Source organism: Sylvia atricapilla, chromosome 14 (genome assembly GCF_009819655.1).
Source record: "Sylvia atricapilla isolate bSylAtr1 chromosome 14, bSylAtr1.pri, whole genome shotgun sequence".
NCBI lineage: Eukaryota > Metazoa > Chordata > Aves > Passeriformes > Sylviidae > Sylvia > Sylvia atricapilla.
The window spans coordinates 10056442-10078925 of NC_089153.1; the positions used below are offsets into that span (position 1 = coordinate 10056442).

At 40.4% G+C, this 22484-nt stretch overlaps 1 protein-coding gene across 1 annotated transcript in view; it reads right to left on the bottom strand.

Annotated features, from left to right (window-relative positions):
- The window catches only part of TRPC7 (transient receptor potential cation channel subfamily C member 7), a 63126-nt gene extending 41363 nt beyond the window's left edge, over positions 1–21763 (bottom strand). The window contains exons 1-2 of the mRNA XM_066328810.1: positions 20993–21763; positions 1547–1729 (exon numbers count right to left, since the gene is read on the bottom strand). Of these exons, the coding sequence (XP_066184907.1) occupies positions 1547–1729; positions 20993–21745 (936 nt within the window). The 5' untranslated portion in view covers positions 21746–21763. The remainder of the gene's footprint in view (positions 1–1546; positions 1730–20992) is intronic.
- Positions 21764–22484: the final 721 nt, after the last annotated feature.

Here is a 22484-nt window from a genome sequence, read left to right on the forward strand (position 1 = left end):
GGATTTCAAAGCACAGGATTTATACACATAGGCCTAAATATCTCTCAACTGAATAAAAAGCTTGCACCTGAAATGCATTGGCTCTTAAGGAATTAATTACCCCGTTACCATAACACCATACCTTTGCTCACCAAGTGTGACCAACATCAGTTTATTGTCACATCACTGCCAAAGCCCAAAGCCATTTATCTGTGTCTCTGTCTCCCACAGACTGAACTACCTTGTTTTTGAGCTAGCAGTTAAAAACTCATAAACACACACCGGCTGCTGAAAAGGATGTGTTGAAAAGTGCTGAGCTGAGAGTCATCACGAGACTGCTGAATACTCCTGTTCATATCCTGCAATTAGTTTAACAGTTATTCCTAGTGTGCAACAAGTTGCTGTGATCCAGAAAGGATGCTCGGCTTTCCTGGGCTTAGGAAGTTATTTATACATGAAAAAATCAACTCTATATTACCTCCCACAGGTGCTTCAGGTCAATGTTCACACATTGGGAAAAGTTGCACATGTAGACAGGGTAAGAAATAGGGAAATGTCCCTCTGGAACTAGGCAAGCCAGGGTGGAAGTGCTCAGAGGGGCACAGCAACTCCAGCCCATGGTCTTGGTATCAAAAGGATGACACAAATTTTTAGAGGCATAAGTGAGCAAGGTAGTACAGGAGAATTCACACACTGAAAAGACTCAAGGTCCTGATAAAAGTCCCTTGCAGCTCAGAATGTTCTGTGATTCTGTGACTGATGATTCTCAGGCCATGGATCACTGGGCACTATTCCATGATGAGGTACTATCTGTGTCTTTTAGATTAATTCATCTTCTGAAAGAGCACCAGAGCAAATTTACCAAAGCTGTTACCTGTTACCAAAGCAACAGTTTCAATAACTAAACTTGCCCCAGTTTGTTGAACATCTGACTGAGAGTGAACTGGTGACGTTCAGCTGAGATGTTCAGCTTGGTTTTGGTGATGGAACAAAGCAGAGACACAACATCCTAGGAGAAAATGTTTGGCTCCATACTACGTGCTCCTGCATGAAAGCATTTAATTTCAAATATGTTTTAAGATTCCCTTTAATTAATGGTTTTCATAACAGGAAAAGACCTTCTCCAGCCAGCACAATCAAGAGGCAAAATGAAGCAGGTGGTGGGTTTGGGAGGGGAAAGAGAGAGCAGATGTTAGCTTGAAAATTTGGAACACTCTTTGAGTCCTGTAGCAGGAGCCCAGTTTCCATCAATGCATATTGTAGGAGCAATTAATTGGGACCACCCAGGCCTAGAATTTGCCAGAATAACATTTTCCATGCACACAACACACTTCTGTAAGGCTGAATTGTTGTTTCAAATACTTCTAGAAGAATTAATTTTCACTTTGCAGATAACCTTCGCCGTATGAAAAGATGTGAGAAACTGCAAACAAGCCACTGGCTGCTAAAATTCTAGGGACAGTCCTGGTCCACTGAAATATTCCTTTTGTTTGTTTTTCAGGAGGCATCAGAGAAGCATAATTAAACATGAAGGCATATTCCCCAGGGGCCCAAAGGAAGAGCTTACCTTTTTGACCTCGTATTTAATAGCAAGTTTAATCCTGCTCAAACTGGGCCTGTGGTGCTCAGGGCACAAATGGATGTTCACATCTCCATTCAGGATAGCTTCCACTTCTTCAGTGTCTCTGCACAGGTCCAGCACCCCCACGACAAAGTCCTTGCATTGCATAGATAACTTCCGATAGTCGTTCTGAGGGAAAACAGAATAAAAAAGGATTTAACTGTGCGCTGAAAAACTGGGCTAAAAACAGGCAAGTGAAAAAAGGAAGAGAGAGCAATTGTGAGCAAGGTAACTTCTGCAAAACTATTGCTTGGAAGAGTAAGAAAGCATTTGATGAACACAGCGTGTTGATGGCTTTTCACAGAAGTACAGGAACTCCTCCAGACTTAATTAGCAATGTCTCTATCAGCAGCATCATTTGCATGACAATAGAACGAGTTTTACAGAACAAGTAAATAATTTCTAGGGAAATCTTGCTTTTAAGCAATCAGTTGATCTCTCTCTCTGTGTGGTGTACCTCTAGGAATGTAAAAATATGGACAGAAAAAAAGGTCCTGCTAACTGGTTAAAATATGCAGCAAATTTTTCAGTTTAGGTTCTTCTTGGAAATTGTTTCTTTTGTAACTTTCAAGAAGTTTCAGACTGGTACAACAAGCTGGAGCATCACACACAGACGTGTTCAAATGAATTATATAGTTGTAATACCAACTCCAGCCTCAAACCTTAGAATTTAGTTAAAACAGCATCCAAATGATCAGTATCGCACATCTCCAAGTAATGGAACTTCAGAAACTCAAGTGACTTCCTGTGAAATAAATTCACTTTGCAAACCCAAATTACACTCGTGGGGAAAGAGATAACCTGCACCTGACTTGACAGAGGGCTAAAAGAGCCATTTCCCTGCCTTAAATTAAATTGTGATTGATTTTCACATGCTTGACACCTAAAAATAGAGAAAAGTGCCACCATCTGAGTAAATGTTGTAAATTAGAATACAATTAAGGCTACCATTAATATTGTAACAAAATGGTGATATTAAAGGCTCGATGCAACAAATAGGAATAACAAGCATAAGACAAGCTCTGACTTGATTTTTTCAAATTAGGTTTGATGAATGAATTCAATTCAGTATCTTATCTAATTAAGCCAGCAGCCAAAAGAAGATAGTTAAACCTGGCTTTGATGAAATGATAAGGGTAACCTGGCTTTGTGCTTCTGTATTTTCTAAATTATTAATTCTATCATTTACACATAGCAACATATTAGCCTTCCTTGTTACACAAAGACCTCAAAGCACTGTACAAACATTCATTAATTAGTTAGAACAACATTGTCTAAAATAGGTAATTAGAGGTGGCTTAACTTCTTTGGTCAGTTTTCCCCTACAGAATTGAGATGATAACGAGTTTTTTAAATCAGTTGGTTTAATTACTTTGTCATAGGTTTGGAGTTACTCCTACAATGAATGTGTGTGCATGTCTCAGCTTTTCTTTTCATGCATGGAGGAGAGCAAAGAATAATTTAATAATCACAGTGAACCAGAAAAGCCCCTCAGGGCTGCAACTGGGGCATTTTCACAGGAAAGGGAAGGGAAAAAGCCATTTCTGATCTGTTTTTAGAGAAGGGGCAGAAGACAGCTGGGGAAGAACAGGATTTTACTGCTGACACCTTTTGCAAGGTGAATCTTGTGTGTTTACATCCTCTTATGTTTAAAAAAAGTTTAGATCAGAGTTCCTCTTTTTGTCCTTGAGTGCTGTAATCAGACCAGGTATTCTAATTGTGTTGTCAATGGAGAGGAGCAAAAGCTTCAAATCTTCCTTAAGAGGAGACATAAGAGTACAACAAGCAGATCTTTATCTGGGTGAATGCCCCATTGCAGAAGCTGGGGCATCAAGACTTCCATAAATGTGCCAAGCTAGAGACTAAGATTTAAGATGTCCTTATGTCTCAGGCAGAAACTGATGGTCCACTCACATCTAAATCTAGTACTTGAGCATTATGTGGAGATAGATAGGATTTGTGGAGTAAATGTTTTCAAATACAGGGTGAGGTAAGGTCTGAAATGCAAATGAAAGACAGATTGTACTTTATGGCTTCAAAGCACTCCTCTCAAACCAATTCCATGCTTTATTCTTCCCCACATCAAGATGAATTTCAATAATTTGAAAGCTTGCCTCTTCACTGAGAGACTAGATAGCCAAACAAAAATATCAGCCTCAAAATAACTACAGAAACAGTGAAGGACACTTTATATAGATAGATCTGAAAACATATGTAGGGTGGGAATGAAATGCCTTGCTGCCACAGGTAATGGTGATGCTTAATTAGCCCAGTAGTTTTTTAAAAAAACAAGGGTGAGGACTCTGCTGAGCTTTAGTAACATTCTCTATGCACTATTTGCAAAGTTCACAAATTTATCTCTTAACCAGCACATTTTAGATAGTTCTCATCACCACTTCCACATCATCTGAGTTACTAGTTTGTATTAAATTAGATTATTTTTCCTCTTCTCCTTTCTTTAAGGAAAGATGTTAAGTTGCAACTTGGAAAGTGCTTCCAAAGCATCTGCAAATGGCAGGTGCCCAGCTGGCAAACTATCAAGACCCAGCTTTATGCACATCTCCAAGCTTAATGTTTTTACTGGTTCTGTACATTTGTAGAAACTATGGAGGATTTCCCCATTCAAAGATTTTACTCTGATTTTTGAGTAGACACAAGCAGCCATACATCCTATCCAAGATACAGGCTGTAGAAAGAATAAAATAAAATAATAAAATGAAATAAAATGAAATAAAATAAAATAAAATAAAAAAAATAAAATAAACTGCCCTCCAGTAATTCTGTAGCCAGGCAGGAGGACAGATTACATCTCTCAGGTGACTGCTTATCTATTAAGACAAGTCTCAAAGATCACTGAACCTGCTGTGTCTTCTGATGATCCCTTTTACAAAACCATTTGTCATCTTTGTTCTGGCTTCTTTAATGCTCACAGTCATCATAGAAAATCCTGCTCACCCTGATGGTGAGGACACACTCAATGACTCTCCTCATGTCAGGGTATTTCTCTCAAGCACACATTATTCTTTACTTAAAAACTGAGATTACCAGAGGTCTGACAGCCAAGCTTCTCCTGATCCTGGCTTGAAAAGCACAGTTCTGGTGACGCAAGCAGAAATTCTGTACCTGCATCTAAAATCCTGAACTGTGAGTTCTGACGCACGGGAAAAATCCCAAGGAAGCCAAGAAGATTTATTCACAAGCTCTATCAGTGTCTGTGCCAGCACTGTGTATTTCACATTTTGCCTGTATTTCACACATTTGGAAGCATCCAAGCTGCTGCTTTCCCTGCAGGAAGGAGTGCTGGGACAGTGGATGGAAGGCTCAGCCCAGGGCAGAGATTAGCAAGGGGTGGGAGGAAGAGGTGAAGGAGAACAAGGATGCATTTCCAGACACTTCCAGACACTGGTGAGCAGTTACAGAACTTGAGGAAATGGCCTGAAGCTGTGTCAGGAGAGATTTAGGTTGCATATTGGAAAAATATTCTTCACCCAGAGAGTGGCTGGGAACTGGAAAAGGCTCCCCAGGGCAGTGGTCACAGCACCAAATCTGACTGAACTCAAGGAGTCCAACACTCTCAGGAACATGATGGGATTCCTGGGGTTCTTCTGTGCAGAGCCAGGAGCTGGAATTTGATGATCTATGTGAGTCCTTTCCAACTCAGAGTATTCTGAGATTCTGTGATTGTTGTTACACCAAGGTTTTAGAAGATCACAGCCCTGAGGTCTCCGGTGACTCTGCCAGGACACAGAGGGGCAGATGGTCACTGTGCCTTGGGGTGCAAAGGGACAGTCCCACTTCACCACTGCCCTTCCAGCCAGGTTGGGCCCCTAAACCTGGGGTCAGCTTCATGGCCCTCCTGTCCATATAAGTGCTGTGGAGAACCATCCTGGCTGCAAGCCTGGACAGGCAATGGGCTGCAAGTTGGTTCAGACTTGTACTATAACAAGAAACTGAGGGCTGGAGACACAAAATCCAGCACAGTTCCTCTGGCAGTACAATGACAATAACCCAAACCTTCACAGACAAAAACACACAGACACAGGCACAGGCAGTGACAATAACCCAAACCTTCACAGACAATGACAGTGACACACAGACACAGGCAATGACAATGACACACAGACACAGGCAATGACAATAACCCAAACCTTCACAGACAGTGACAGTGACACACAGACACAGGCAATGACAATAACCCAAACCTTCACAGACAATGACACACAGACACAGGCAATGACAATAACCTAAACCTTCACAGACGATGACAGTGACACACAGACACAGGCAATGGCAATAACCCAAACCTTCACAGACAGTGACAGTGACACACAGACACAGGCACAGGCAATGGCAATAACCCAAACCTTCCCAAACACCCCAATTGGGTGCCATGTTTTGGAAGCCTGAGGATTACGAGCTCATAAACCAGATGGATTTTTACACTGATGAAAATTGCAAATCACACATAAGAGATGCTGGGGCCTCATCCTGACAGGCTGAGCACTGCCAAGCCTCAGGGAGGAAGATGAGGGATACAACTAAGTAGGCAAGAGAGCCAGTCTGTTTCAAATAACACATGGAAGAGAATTTTATTTCCAATAGAGGCGGTGAGCAGAGAAGGATCAGGATAATGCCTGAGAATGTTGCAATATCATTTTTTAAAAACTAGAATGTAATAAAAGGATTCCAAATTAGTCATTTCCTGCTTCTTCTAACACTGTTGTGCATGTGGAGTTAAAAATGTCTAATTTTGCTGTTTTGAAAAGGCTGATGGTACTTGTCATTCACTGCAATTTCTCCGAGTACCCTATCATTATCTGTTGATTATGTTCGGAATGAACTCTGTCATGTCTCCACATCTGTTCAAAACCAACCAGATTTTTTTCAGGAAAGAGCTGTTTCAGGTCAGAGGGATGGAGTTTGAGTAAAAATTAAGTGAAATGAGGAAAACTAAGAGTAGGAACCTATTTGGCATTTCTGGGTAGCATTAAATTTGCTGTGCAAATAAAAGCTGTAGGCACATTGCACAGAGTCTCTTTTTATGCTTCTTTGAGCTTCTGGCTCTTTGTATTTAATCTACATCACACACACATATTTCAAGGAGAGAAATATTTCATTGCTTAGATTAGCCTTTTGAGAAGAGGCAACAGGAAAAAAAAAAGGAGAGATAATTTTATAAATATAAAGAGACCCCCTCCTCCAAGTAAAAATTACTGTAGAAAGAAAACAAAACTGAGAGAAAGGAGGGGGACAAAAAGCAGAAATATTTCACACAAGATTTGAAATTAAATTGTTAAATTAACCATCATGTCAAATATTCAAAATGCTTATAAATATTTACCAGTTAGGTATCACATGAAATATGTACAAGCCTGTATAGAAAAGCTGTGGGACAGGTTTCCTCCTGGGTATTTACAGTGTCTTTGGCTGGCCACATGTTTGGGAGTGAAAAGAAGCAAAAGTGAGAGGGAAGGTGATGAGAGAAGATGCTGAGGAAGGGCCCTGCACTGATCCTGACCATGTAACTTTGTTATCCTCTGAAATGCACTGAGCACCCCTCTCAAAGAGCTTTGCCAGCTGCTGACACTTTTGAATACAGTTGAGTGCATTCTTATAGTTTCCAGGCTAAATGCCTACATGCACAGTCTGTGCCAAGGCTGTACAGTTAATTTTCCAGAAAGCACATCCAGTTGGCTTATGTTCTCTTGCTTCTTAAGTGGCAGCACATCAGAGAATTATTGGAGCTCTGGGTATATTGTGGCATACCCGTGGACATGTCTGAATTTAAAGCCCATTGCTTGTTTGCACTAGGTTTTCCCTGCTCAAGGAACAGGTTCCCTACTCAGGTGCAGGTTGCTAAATGTTTCTGGAGTTAGGAACAGATGCCCCAGTTCATTTCTAAAATGATCCAGACCTTGACTTCCTAATCTCCAGCGAGCGTAATATAATATGCAATCTGTTCATACACAAGAGTTTGACATTTCAGAACTGTGACTCTGTTGCTTTCCAAGCAATTTGGACCTTTCTAAATGGAGCCGAGAGAAAGGTGGCTGTGGTTTTTCCTCTGAGCAGAGCCAAGCTGCAGCAGGGCAGAGCACAAGGGCCTCCAGGCAAAGGGTGATTTTATATCCTGTCAGGAGACACCGAGAGATGTGGCAAATATAAGAGCCCAAGGACAAACCAGTGCTGTCTGTGTTGACATTGTTCTTCTCTAAAAAAGTCCAGGAAACAAAACGATCATTTGATTGAGGCCCGAAAGTTTTCTGACTTCCAACAAGACATGGAAATAACATCCCTTGCATCATTACAAGGATTTCAGTGGCAGTTGCACTGAATGATTGCAATAAGACTTTTTTTTTTTTTCTGTCTCTTTATTCTCCTCACCTTTTTAGCTGCAATTCATCTCTTCATAAGCACTGCAGAAGCTCATCTCTAAGATATCATTCCCCTCCACCAAGGGGATAGAGCAGTAAGGAATCAATCAAATCACTTTGGATTTCACCTTATCCCTATTGACTGGTAGATACATCAAATCTTTAAAGAAGCTCGACAAGATGGTGGTAATGATTCTAATTGCGGAGTTGAAAATCCTTTAGAATTTGTTACCATGCTTTTGCAGCATCATTTGCAGGTCCAGGTATATGTTAATCTTCAGCAATAACATTCCAAGAACTTTAAAGTGTAAACTGTCAAAAAGCAGCAGAAAGAACAGGTTTGCACCTCCCTGTTTAGTTTATACTCTTTTGCACTTTAGCTGTTTTCTCCTCTAGCAATAATTTCTTCTGGGATATTGTTCATATTTTTGATAAATGTAGCTTCTCTGGGACAAAAACTAATGAATAAATTTTGGGAGCCGTTTTTCCATCAATAAAAACATTAGAGAAGGAAAAATACTTTACTTTGACTTCCCCTTGGAACAATTCCTTTAAAAGGTGTCTGGGTGGTTTTTTTAAATCTAAAATTAATAGATGGATTATTTGGGGAAGCAAAGGCCGGAATTGAACATAATCCTTAAAGAAAGTTAAGGACTGAGACTGAGCACAATTCCTCACTCTTCAACCAAAGTTTTAGATTCCCTAGCATAAGGAATTTCAGAATCAGTCTACTCTCAGCCTTTTTTATTACTTCTATTGATTTTCTTTACTATATGAAACTTAAAATAAGTTTCGTGTGCGTGTGAACTCCCTCTACACTGAAATTAGTGTGGATGACTTGACTTATCCAAAGTTCTCACTCTGAACAGAATACAGTCTTTCTTTTCATACCTAATGAGTTGCCGGAAAAACACCTCCATCTCTTCTACTCCTTTCCCACAAAGTCACCTTCAGCCTGACAGGTACCATTAGTGAGCATCCCTGTGCAGGAACATCAGTGCTATTCAGCAGAGAGCTGAATATCACCCCATTCCAAGTCCCTGAAAATACTTAATTAACCCAGAACAAAAATTATATTGGTTTACGGTTTTTGTTAAATGAGAATATTCAAAGTCTCAAGGTTGGCATAGCAACTTTTCAACGTAAGATGGCATTTGATGCTCGATGTATTTCTCTTTCCTATCACCTCAGCTCGTTTTCAAACACATATCACAAATAAGCCACAGCTTTTCATTCCTCAACTTAGTGAAAGGTGTTTTTTTTCTTGCAGATTTTCCCTGGTTCATTTGAATGTTTATGCTGAAGCACCTGTTTTCAGAAGATAAACTATCAAGTCCCTGGATACCTCAGAAACAGGACAGGCTAGACAGAGGTATTAATGAAATGTGCATGCCAAACATGGGGAATACACAAATTCAGCCAAGGAGAGGGGATGTCTCCTGTGCCCTGTCAACAGCTTCTCTTTGAACGCAAAATATGCATTTCAAAATAATACTCTGATAATTTTCTGGTTGAAGAGGGGTTTAGGATCTGCTCACGTCAGCAGTAAAATCAAGCTCATGATGATGCAGTGCAATGCTCCAAATCCCTCTCCATGACATTCAAACATTTGTTTGCTCCCTGTGGGGATATGACACTGAGAATCACTGGGAGAAAAGGCCAATCCCCACCTCACCATAACCTCCTCTCAGGTCATTCTGCAGCTCTGGTCTGGGAGATTTATCAAAGCACAAAGTTACCTCTGGGCCAAGCTTCTCATTTCTCATGCCATCCATACTTTTTCTCTCTGACATTTTCCCATGTATATTACATTCCTGATCTCTTTGTTGCAAGCTTCGCTGGGGAAGATTTCTATTTCCTATGTCATTTGAGATGGAATAGTTTTCTTGCACGAAAAGAATTAGCTGCTCTCCCTCAATTGCATGTCTCTTTTCAGCTCAGCTGCTTGAAATCTCTGTATTTCTTGAAAATCAGCTGGGGAAAAAAAACCAACCCCCCCCCCCCCCCCCCAAAAAAAAAAAAGCCCACAAACAAAAAACCCAGAGAAAATAATGGTTTTTAATTCAAAGTAATTATTTGATCAAGACAGCTTCATTTATCCTTTATGATGAGGTAAATTTGACACCTTTAACGTTCCTGAGGACCACACTTACATGTCCAAAGGTGCTATGAGTCCCTCATCTCATAGGAATTTTGGCTACAAGCAGCACATGCATATCAGGAAAAAGACTCCTCCTGAATCCATCCTTCAAGTGAATGTTGGCTTAACTGTGAGCCACGATGCAAGTGATATTAATAATTAAAATAACCTGATGTTTTCCATGTCTGAAAAAGCCAGCTACCACAGTTCTCAATGTCCAGCAAGCAGAGCTTCTTATAAAACTGGTCCCAAGCATCAGAGTGGATAAAACTCTGGTTCCCAGAGCACACAAGCAGCAACCAAGCACTTTGGAAAAATGTGATCCCAGCTGCTGAGTCTTGGCACAGAGCACTCTTGACAATATGGAAACTGTCCTCTAAGAAGAGCAGACTTAGATGTTGTGCAGCAGAACCTTCTTGAGCAGAAATATGAATACAAGAAGTTCACGATTATATCTCTTTGTTCTAAAATGAGTTCAGATCCTGGAGTTTGGACAGTAAGAATGAAATGACACCCAGTGGGCAATGAGCTGTTTTCATGCTGCACTGGTGACAACTTCCCTGCAAAAAATTATATTCCAGAAAATTGCCATTTTTGATGATGTAAATGCCAAAACCCCACAGATACTACAGTACCTAGCACCATTTTAAAGCACTATGAAATTGTTTGTATACCATTACTGTTTATCTACAATTCTCTGAACAGTCTGCCTGGACTCAGTGAGGATAAGTTCATCATAATTATCTACAATAACAACAATTAACAACATAATGAGAGATAAACTAAATCACTTCCCATCTGCATTCTATTTGATGTCAGACTTTAAATCCTCTGAACGTGTTACTTCGTTTACATTCATTAATATGATATTGATTCCCTACAGTGCCTTGGATGAACGTACCTGACTCCATTCTCCCATCTGCTGATCTAACATCATTATTCTATTCGCAGCAATCATCCTAATTATGCTCATTTGTAGTTCTAGTAGATATCCCTTCCCATCATGAATAATGAGCAGCACTCTTTGGAAAGCAGTCATCTCCTCATAATAAACCTCCCAGCTCCTAACCATTCCCAAACCCCCAGTGCTGATACCCAGCTGAATGGTTGGCCATTTGGTGCTACTAATTAAATGCAAAGCTTACCAGTGTTGTATTGGACTGATATTACAGTGGTGATCACAGCCTTTTCTGTCTGTTTTCCTCAACAAGAATTGGATTTCGGCTTTCTGAAAAATATCTCCATCTTTGGCACCCCAAGGTGGACCCCTCTTGGTACCACTCCTTGCTGAGGAAAGGAAGAAGGGAACTGTGTTGCTGTGTCATTTTATAGCAGTAAGTGTGCTGAGAAAACTCTCTCAGATGAACGGTGAGTGTGTAAGGGCACACTCAAAGCCAGATGGGCTCTGTACTCCCTGCAGAGGATCCAGTGACTGGGATGGAAAGGCCCAATAAGTCTTTCCTGTCCAACAGCCAGCTCAAGGCAGCAGGAGCCCTCCTTGCTGCACTGCCATCGAGTGCATGCAGTAATTTGAGCACCAGGACTCATTTTGTCTTCCACGCTCAGTGGGCAAGGAAGGAAAACACTCTGTCACTGTTAACTAAACACAGGCAAAAGGCCAAATCCTTCTCCCTACTGATCAGAGCTGTCTGAGCAGCTGGCAGCAGACCTGGCAGGGAAATGTGGGATGCTCCACTCTGGAGCAGCAGTGAGGGCTCCTGCCCAGCACCACAGAAAGGCCCTGGCACTGGGACAGGGCAGCCAGAGGAACAGCAGAAGGGGGTGTGGAGGAGTTTGTCTCACCTTTATTGCTTGGAGCCTGCGGAGACAAAATGGGGAGACATTTTATGGGAAAATCCAGATCACTGGGAGAAATTCTGGTAGGGATAAACCCCTACTGATACACCAGCAAATCCCACCAGGCTGTGATGGACCTGAGATGTGATGTGTTATTCCTCATTTGTCTAAAGAGAGGAATCCATCAGCAGGGGTCAGGCTCAGATCAGACCTGCTGGTCACGCCACTGCCCCACTGCACATCATGCTTTTAAAGGGTGAGGGGGAAATTATGGCTCCAACAAATCTGAAGATGACTCCATGGTCAGATGGGTCATGATTTTGCCAAGTACTGAATTTTTCTCCCATGTTAAAACTGTTACAAAGATCAAAATGTGACAATAATAAGATTGTGGTAAGATGACCTTTTTCCATTAAAATTTTGAAAGTATTTCCAAACTATTTGTTGCTTCTCTGCTGGGTTTGTGACAGTCATTGTATCTGTTGGAGTCAGCCTTCAAAGCATCTGTACTCAAAAAGCTGTTGCAGAGTAGTGCTTGCACACAAAAGACACAATGCAGGCAGGCCATCTTCATTCCTAAACTCAAAATAATCTCTAAAACTAAAGACTTTTCTTAACTCCTTGTCTCTGAGAAGCAGAAACTGGCTGAGGAGCAGGCATCAGCATCACTTCTGCTACAAGAGCTCCCATTACCCAGTTAAATGTCACTTAAATCTTCACAGCAATGACCTACTGTCCTTCGCTCAGCCATATGTAGTACACGTGACTCCACAACACACATGACATTATAATAATTTAATTTTAACTTATTTCACTTCCTTTATATCACTAATTAATTTTTATAACTGTATTCAACCTTCCCTTCACAGAAGTCCCACCTAAACACAACAAATTATTTTAAAATGGCAGGTGTTTATTTTCCTTCTATCTACTAAAGACTCTTTACATTCCTGAGTAACGTTACAAGCTTTATTGTACATCACTCTAACTACAAAATAATCAGCAGCTGCCTTTATCAAAGGTAAATGACTCTTGTATTCACTAACAAGTTTAGGTTTAAGAAGGATGAAAAGGAGATCCCTCAGCCCTAAACTCCTTCTCAATATATTCAATATGTTTCATGTTACTGTATGTGAGATGTCACATACACAAATATATTTCCCGAAAATTATGGTTCAGTAAAATTAGCTGTCACAAGGCCTTGGCACCTCAGAATGGTTTACAAAAGTAATCTCATAAAACAAAAAATTACCTTCCAAATCCCTCATCACATCCAGAATTTAAGAACTATGTGGGAAATCTGGACTTCATATAATCACTACATCAGGCTACAAAAGGAAAAAGTATAAGTTACCAGCTGTGTATACAGAGAGAAGCACACTGACAGTCCCAGTCCAACCCTTTTACTGGAAGGTTGAATTCTCAGATTCAGAAATTAAACATCAACAAACACACACAACAAACACAAACAAACACATTTATATTGCTGGATTTCTCCCTCTTTTTTTGTTACTCTTTTATCCCAAGATTATTTATTTGTAAGGGACTTCACTCTGCTCACCACCCTTATCAGCTGCTGCTTTTCAGGTCCCTTAAAAATACATCCATTAATAGGGATTTTCCAGCTCCTCAGAAATGTGCTCATGATGGAGGATGGGCTGATTATTTGTAAGGAAACACTGAAACCTCAGGAGGAAAATTACCCTTAAAGCAATTTCAACTGGTTCCAGATTTTACACTTATTTCTCTACCTGGCTAAAGCATCACAGTGATTGGCTTAAATGTTTTATATGCAAAAATGTTTCTAAATTACTTGGCAATGGTGAGGCAACTGCTGTGCTACTTCCTTTTGTGACACTTTTCTATTGCTCTACACTTCCCAGATGTTTTCTCTCCTTAATGATTATAAGAGGATTCCATGTTATTTTATATTTTTTATGATCATGTCTGTTGCTCACCTAAACTAAAATCCTGCTCCAGGGATGTGTTCAATCAAGCTGGAAGCAGTAAGATGTAAGTGCTGCAGTTGCAATGTTGCTCATCCTTAACTGAGTAGGACTAAAAATGACTTCCCAGGGAGCTGTAAAAGGGTAATAAACATTGCAGTGACGGCATGCACACAGGCATTGCCAAAAATCTCACTTGCAGAAGCATCACAGGAAACAGAAGTATCCCAGATATACTCTCTGAGGGAGTCAAATATTTCCAGGGTTGCATCTGTCCTGTTATCTTCAAATGTTGAAAGTTTCCTTCAATTTTTGGAGTTTTTCAGGGGAGTAAAACCCTTGAGGCATTAATTCAAACATTGCATTTTCTTATACTGGTGCATTGTCTGTGCTTTGATGTGTAGAAAGAGTCTTTTCCCCCCTTCCACTCTTTCAAAAGAGAGAATGGGCTGGTTCCCAGGAAAGTGAAGAAAATATTTTCCTCCATATAAGGTATTTTGATAACTTTAAAGAGTTTTTGTTTCAGCTGGGAGATTTTAACAACAATGTCACTCCTAAGGTAGGTGAAATAACCTTGTGGGCAGGGGACATTATCCAATTTTATGTGAGTGCTCAGTGGCTTGGGCTGCCAACAGAGTTCCAACTTCCATGAAAAATGGCCTTAATTTTTCCAGGTACAGGTGTGGGTTGTAGATGACTGAGTTATACCCTTCACTCTGAATCACAGCACCTACTACTCTGCTTGACAGTGAGCAGACAGAGACAGATGCTAACACACTTTCACACACAGAGATACAAGTCTGGATTTCTCGAGACAGCTCCAAGTATCACAGTGGTCCTACACCCCGATGAAAAGCTCTGAAGATTTTCTTCTCATGTTAAAACTGTTTTTCTTGGGCAATGTGCCAGGCAGAAAATTATTTAATCACAGAACCTAAAAAGAGCACTTACCATAACAGCTCTCAAAATATAAAGGATATTTCTTAATTTATAAATATTTAAAGAGATCAACACAAGAGTCACAAATTTGGTGGGTTTTAAGAGCAGAAAGACTATATATATCCTTTTTCCACAATCTCTGCTACATATCCGTGGAAAAATGTAACCACAGTTAATTAATTTAGCTCTCAAGACAAAGCTGGTGTAGCATCTATTATTAGTGAATTTGTCTTTGAAAAAGAACAGCATAGAGGATGAGTTCCTTCTGCACAGAGCGAGTCCCACTCAGTAAGCCAAACTCTAATTTCACTACAAGGCTTAAATATATTCTCCTTCTCCCAGGCTATTTCCATTATTGCTTTTGATTCCCTCTCTTGTTTTAATACCTAATTTGTTCCATCAAGAAGTTAAACTTCCAACAATAGGAAACTTGTTTTCCTGCTTTACTGGGACTTTCTTTCCTGTATTATCAGTTGGGTAATTGGTTTTACCTGTTTATGCATTTGCTTTGTGAAAGTGAAAATTAAAATAAAAAAATCATAGGTTCTAAATGTGTGTGTTTTAATGGCAGTGAGGAAAATTGGCTTATAGGTGAGAGGGGGAAAAAAGGATCAGTTCTTTTTAAAGGTTTAAAACCACCAAACCACATCCTTGACCCCATCCCTAAGAAGAAATAATACTATCACTAAAGATGGACCTGGGAAAATTAATATCCAAAACAAATCACTTGGGAGTAGTGACTGTTCATATACTCCTAAGTATTTGTATAGGTGATGCTTGATGTTCAGGCACCAGGTAAGACTGAAGGTTGTGCAAGAGTAAATAAAAACAGCGGTAAAAGCCAATGAATACATTCTGCCTACCAAACCAAATTTCTGAAGCTGACTTCTGCCTTCCCTTTTTAAACCCAGCAAAGTGAAACATGAGGGAAAAAATGAAAGCTGCTTAAGTGAAAAATACATCTCTTTAAAATATGCAAATCCTGTCTGGAAGAAAAATAAAGAAAAGAACAGAATGTCTGGAAAGTTAAATGAAAACTTAAACAAATGCCATATAAACACACTAAAGCCTTTAAGAGCAGCTTGCTGAAATAATAAATATGAGTCATAAAAGTTATTCCCAAACATAACAGAAGCAAGACGTCTGCCAGAGAATATGATGAGGGCAGAGATTAAGAAAAGATTAAAAGATCACTCAAGGAAGAACGGGTCAGAGCGGAAATATTAAGTGATGGATTTACAAGAATGTTCATGAGGATAATTAGGGGGGTTCCCATGCCAGTTTCTGGTTTCAATGGAAACCAGAAACTCAAATGAGTTGCAGGCACCAGCTCCCATCAGTCAGTCCTGGGAGTAAACAAATCTAAGGGTCAGTTGAGCCTGGGTAGGAAGCAGAGTTTATAAATGCAGCCTTGCTGGTTTACAGTCTGAGGGTTTTCAAGTATTTTTCCGAGTTCACTGCTATCCTCCATTCTCTCAAAGTATTTTCCCTTCCTACTATTTTATTCTTCAGTGTTTTATGCTATTTTCTATCTTTTTATCACTCGTTTCAAAAGATCAAAAGTTTAATAATGATTATTTTAACTCCCTGCATCATGGAGCCAGAAATCCCAAGAAAATGGCCAAAGTAATTTGTCTTAAGAAGTTTAAGTTAAGCGTATCCTGTGAAGTTAACAATTTATAGATAGGTAGAGTAAAAATTGGAGCTTCCTACATCCCTAACAGCTACAAGTCATTGAGTCTCAAGGGCTGCTGTGTTACTCTTTCAACATCATGAGAATGGAGGGATTTGAGCCTCAGCTGCTTTGCATCACTGCAGCCCCAGTGGAACCAGAGGCAGCTCCAGCAGCCTCATCCCTGCAGGCACCCACACACTTGACTTGCTGCCCCAGCAGCCACCCACCCCTCAGCCAGCCGAGCCTGGACGTGATGCTCACCTGCACATGAGAGCAGGCCCCCTGCCAGGACCTGCTTTTGGATCCCAACAGTGTTTAGAGAAAGTGTTTTATAGGAAAAGAGCCAGTAGGAGACATACAAGTGAAAAACAAAACCTGGTAGGCTGTAGTAAACGCACTGACAGTGTTGGTGGGAGCAGTAAACAAAGAACAACCACCATATGTCTTCCAGGTGGTGATTTTGATCTTGCTTTTAGTAACATTTTAATCAAGAGAAGATGAGATCTGATTTACTGCTTATGGCTGGTGAGATCTTTTCTGAGCCTCCTTTGTGAGTCTCTAATTTGATTTGTCTGGATTGCTAAATGGAGTGATTTGCCTGATTTACTTCATCACAAGGATGCTTCCTGACACACACAAGCGTGTGGTCTAATTGGAGAGCATGCAAGGTTGTAAAACAGTCCTGGCTGTGGAGTGGGATCTCACCAGAAAAAAGAAGTACACAGTCACTGCTTTAGGAAAAGTAAACAGAACTAATATTCTGGTTTCACTCAGTAATATTCAGCTGATTGCTGCTATTAATGACAGTTGCAAAGGCATTTCCTGCAGGCTGTTTGCGAGAAATTCACTCTCCTAAGGCTTTTGATGGACATATAAAAACGATTCTGTTGACTGCTTTTAATATTCCAGCCTTAGAAATGAGTCACCTGGCTGTGAACAGCTGGTAACTGTGCAGACATCTGTGTATGCCTTCACACCAAGCTGCCAAGAGGGAGATGGATTTCTCTGGACCAAAGAGGAGAGCAATTCTCATCAGCACCCAATCTGTACTGCTTTTGCTCCAGTGGATCTTGGTTTGGTTTTTTAAAACACAAAATTAAAACCAAGAGGAGAGAGAAAGTCATGAACTGGTTCCTAATTTTGAGCTTTCAAGTGAGATATACAAAAATGACAAAGAACTTAATTGAGATTATCTTTTTTCAACTTGGGCTGCCTCCACTACAGGAGGATATCACTGCATAAAGACCTGCAAACATACACAGGGACACTGACATTTACTTCTCTCTTTTCTGAAATCCATCTCTTAGAACAATTGGTTCCATATTTTTCATTTTACTTTGGAGAAGGGGCCTTATTTATTTCTAGACTAATGGGCTCCATATTTCATAGCAAATGCTTTTTCTACAAATAATAAGAACACTTTCTTTTTTGGCAACATTTTGCAAAGCTGTTTCATCAGATTTGCAGCATATTACTGAATCTTAGACATTTAAGGTGATAAAAAAATCTATTCATCTTCTGCCACAGTAAAAAACTAGAAGAATGGATAAATTGGCCTACCACAGGTAACACAAGTTTTCCTCTTAAAAGTGATCCATGTGGCTGTTTTATTTCACATTTCTCTGCACAAAGAGGCAAGTTGCTTAAAAAATTTCATGTTCTCTAAAAAATAGCAAATGTATTGGTGTCTCATTTCGATGTGCTGAAAGGTGCTGTTGCATAAGAGATTTGGGGCAGCAAGCAGCAGGTGAGAGGCACTGCATTTATATTTTAATTAGCTCATGCTAGCAGTTTTTTCAGAGGTTACTAAATTACAATTTGTCCACCTACATTATTAAAATTTTGTGTCTTTCCGTTTCAAAAACTCTTTGTACCTCCTTAAAACTGCATTTCTGCAATTGCACACAGTTTTTAAATAATGTTCTTAAATAATCCCAAGTGATAGTTTTATAAAATCTGTTGAGTGCCAATTTTAATTATAGAACTTTAGGAATCTGATTCTGAGAAAAGGCCTATTTTTGTGACAAAAAACTTCTCCAGAACTTGTTTAATGTCATAAATTTTCTTCATTTGTGGGCTTCTTAAATACTTTTTCAACAACTGTGTTCTTTCTTCAAAATAAATTCTTAAATTGTCATGTTCTGTGAAAAGCCCCCCACTGTTTTATTAATACCCTATTTCACATCACACTGATTCTGTCAATAAGAATAAATATTTTTACAAAAATCCATACCTCTGGGGTTTTTTTTTCTACAGCGAGAATACATTAGAATCTTGAGAAATCTCTTATTTCTGGAAGAATAAATATACTAAAGAAATGTGAAATCTTTGAAGCAAAGTAATAGTATGGGTAGGTACTTCACTAACATATACAGATGTCAGCTGCACAGACCCTTCCAATTAGATAATGGGCTTGGAAAACTTGGAATTGCAGTCATTTGGCAAATGGTTTCTAATGTTTTGGGTTTTCCCATCCACTTGCCAGTGCAGACATATAACCACCATGATTCAACATTAGATTGTTGGTTTGCTGTTGGAGGATTTGTGCACTTGTCAGTGCCAGACCCTGCTGGCAGCTCCAGAAACAAAAGGAAGGATTCTGGTAGGAATATATTTACTCTTCTGCAGCAAGACACTTATCAGGACTGACAGGCATGCAATGCTAAGGCTGCTCATGCTCCTCTTAATATACAGTTTTCTATGAAAAGAAGCTGAACCATTAATGAGATGTTAATGTTGTTAAGTGTGGGCATGAGCCTGTAATGCTTGCACACTGGAGCAGCCCTCACTCAAAAAGTGAGGTTCACTGAGCCCAAGGAGGTTGCTTCAGTCAGACTGAATCCAAAAAAAACTTCTCCTTTAAATTATTGTGTCCTTGCATTCTGATGCACATGGGGAAAAAAAAGTTTGTAGAATTTTACCCCGAGTTTATTGCCCAAAAGATCTCAGCAGTCTGGGATTATTTTCCTGTTAGATTTACTAAAGGGTCACAAAGCCTGAGACTATGTTTTCTTTCTACTTTTAAATTGGAGAGCATTGATTCATAGAACCATTTAGGTCAGAAAAGCCCTCTAAGATACAGCTTTAAACCCAGCACTGCCAAGGCCACCACTGAACTATGTCCCCAAGTGACACATCACATCTCTTAAATCCCTTCAGGGATGGTGACACAGCCACTTCTCTGGGGAACCTCTTCCAGCGCTTGACTCTCCCTTCTCTGTGAAGAGATTTTTCCTAATATCCAGCCTAAAACCTCCCCTGGCACATCTTGAGACTGTTTCTCCTGTTGCTTGTCATCTGGGAGCAAAGACCAACACCAATCTGGCCACAACCCCTGCTCAGAGAGCTGGAGAGAGTGAGAAGGTGCCCCCTGAGCCTCCTTTTCCCAAGGCTCAGCCCTCCCCATCTCCTTCAGCTACTCCTCATCAGACTTCTGTTCCAGACCCTCCCCCAGCTCTGTTGCCCTTCTCTGGACCTGCTCTAGAGCCTCGATGTCTTTCTTGGAGTGAGGGGCTCAAAACTGAACCTGGGATTCAGGGCGGCCTCGTCACTGCCCAGTGCAGGGGATGATCTCCTCCCTAGTCCATTATAATACAGAGCTACAAATCCTGGAACAGGTGCTTTAACACTTGAATAGTTTTACAAGTTAGAAATAATGGATTCCTGGTGAACATCCTACCCCAGTGTACTCACAACTTGGACTTTATCTCCCCAGAGTCACTGATTCATGACTTAGCTGCACCATAGCCACAAGTCAGAAAAAGTCTTATGTTGATGGCTAAGCCACTGAAAATGAGGGGCTCAATGACTAATTTAAATTAGAAAACGAGACAATTCTCTTTATGTCATGTAAATTACTTAGAGAAATACTGCAGATGGCACTGGACATTTACAAACTCATTATGACAATGGAAATCTCAAATAACTTGTGAGAGAGTTCCACAAGCTCTACTCTTAGGTTTGACATGATGATGAACTTCATAACAATTTATTGATTGTTTCTCTTTTCCTTTTTCATGAAATTCTTAATGTATAGATGCAGCACCAAACCATTAAGATGCAATGCAGTTTAAATTATTTTACAGAGAACCAAAATTTCTTGATTTATACCTTTTATCACTGTAGCAGAACTAGATGTACTGGATTCTTAAAACAGCCTCTAGAACTCTGCCTCTGAAATAGATGGCTCAATTAAAAGACTTACCTTTCTTACAAAAAATGAGTCTCCATTTTTTGAATAATCTAATTTTTATTCCTGCTGCAAACTAGAGATTCTAAGCAACCACGGTGTGCAACACAGAAACTTAAGCTTCTGTTGTAATATGTAATGTTCAGTCCCAAGCATTTATTAACTGGAGAATGACAGTGATCTGAATCCATGCATACCTAACACATCTGGCAGCCTCTGCCAGTCTTGCTCCCCCACCCCTCAAACAGCAACTCAAAATTTGATCAAACATGTAAACTACACAAGAGCCTGAACACTCTCAGCCCAAGGAAAAAGGCACAGTGGTGAGTTACCTTAAATTCAGTTTCAATGTTGGCTAGCCTGGCCAATTCATTGCTAAGCTCTAGAGCAGTAAGGACAGGGTCTTCACTGGACAGAGACAAATAAGCAGCACTGGCTAATCCTTTGTAGGCGTTCATTCTTGAGCGAGAGTGACTAAAGGAGTCTTTCCTCTGCTTTTCCATACATTCATTGCACTTGCAAAAATAGTCATGTGGCCTCTCAATCCGTGCGCCTTTCAGAAGTAAGATGTGAACAATCTCATACTCCTGGCAGTGGGCAGCAAGAATGATGGGGGTAATGTCATGGGAGAACCGAGTCCCATCTTCGTCATAAGCATAAAAATCATCATCCCTCAGCTCCTGCTCCAGAGGGCTGAGCGTGAGGCGCTGTCCTTGCGCGAAGGCCGGGTGGTTCAATATTGCTTCCACAATGCGCACGTACCCTTTGCTGATGGCCAACAAAAGTGCATCCCCAACCCGAGCCAGATTCTCCTTCTTGAGGAGCAGCTCCGTCACCTCCAGGTGCTCGTTCCCCACCGCCAGCTGGAGGGCGTTTTGTCCCATGTAATCGACACAATTGAAGTTCAAGGTTTTGGATTCCTCCAGCATTTTTCGCACCACGGGGATGTTGCCATACTCCGCGGAGTCGAGGAAATGCTCCTCCTCTGCAGTCAGGCTGGTGCCCTTCTCGTTGAACATGTAGGCAGGGCCCCGGATGGCCTGGCGCCGGCCCTTCTCCCGAAGGGTGGCGTGCCTCCGATGCATGTCTTTAGAATTGCTGTGTCTCAACCTGCAGGAAACCAGACAGGAACCTTGGTTATATCCTAGCAGAGTCATCATTTCGCAGAACCTGTGGAAATGTGTCATTATGACCAGATCTGGCTAGCTTTTTATGGCCTGAGCCAGTTAATTAAAATCATTTAGGACACACATGGAATAATGATTAGATTCTGAACAGAAGCCAAGCTCTCCTGTGATTTGTTCACCCTTCCTGATTGCAACAAGGATGCTCAGCACATTCTTTCCAGGTAAAGAACGGAAATTCTTTACACATAATTTTCAATTTGTATTGTTTAGAATATCATTACATCATATTTAGGATTAATATACACAAGGCAATATTTCTCTCAATTACCTTTCTTGACTTTTGTCCTTGAAGACATCAGCCCTACAGAAAGTTAGCAGGACTCTCCCTTGTCAATAGGCCTTGGATCAGGCCAATAAATCATGTTCCATAAAGTTGAAAACCATGTTCTTAATTTTAAACACATGGCAACAAGGATAATTAGATTTCATATTCTGCTGAGATTCAGCTGGTTCAAGCAAACCACCTATTCATTCCCTGTTTTTCTAAAGGTACATAATGCCATTTTTCTGCTTCCTGATCTAGAGCAATTTAAGAATGAATTTTTTAACTTCTTACTGAAATACAGTTGGTGGTTACTCCAAATGCAAGTATCCAAGTCCATGGGAGAGTTTAGAAAAACACAGGAATAACTCCTGA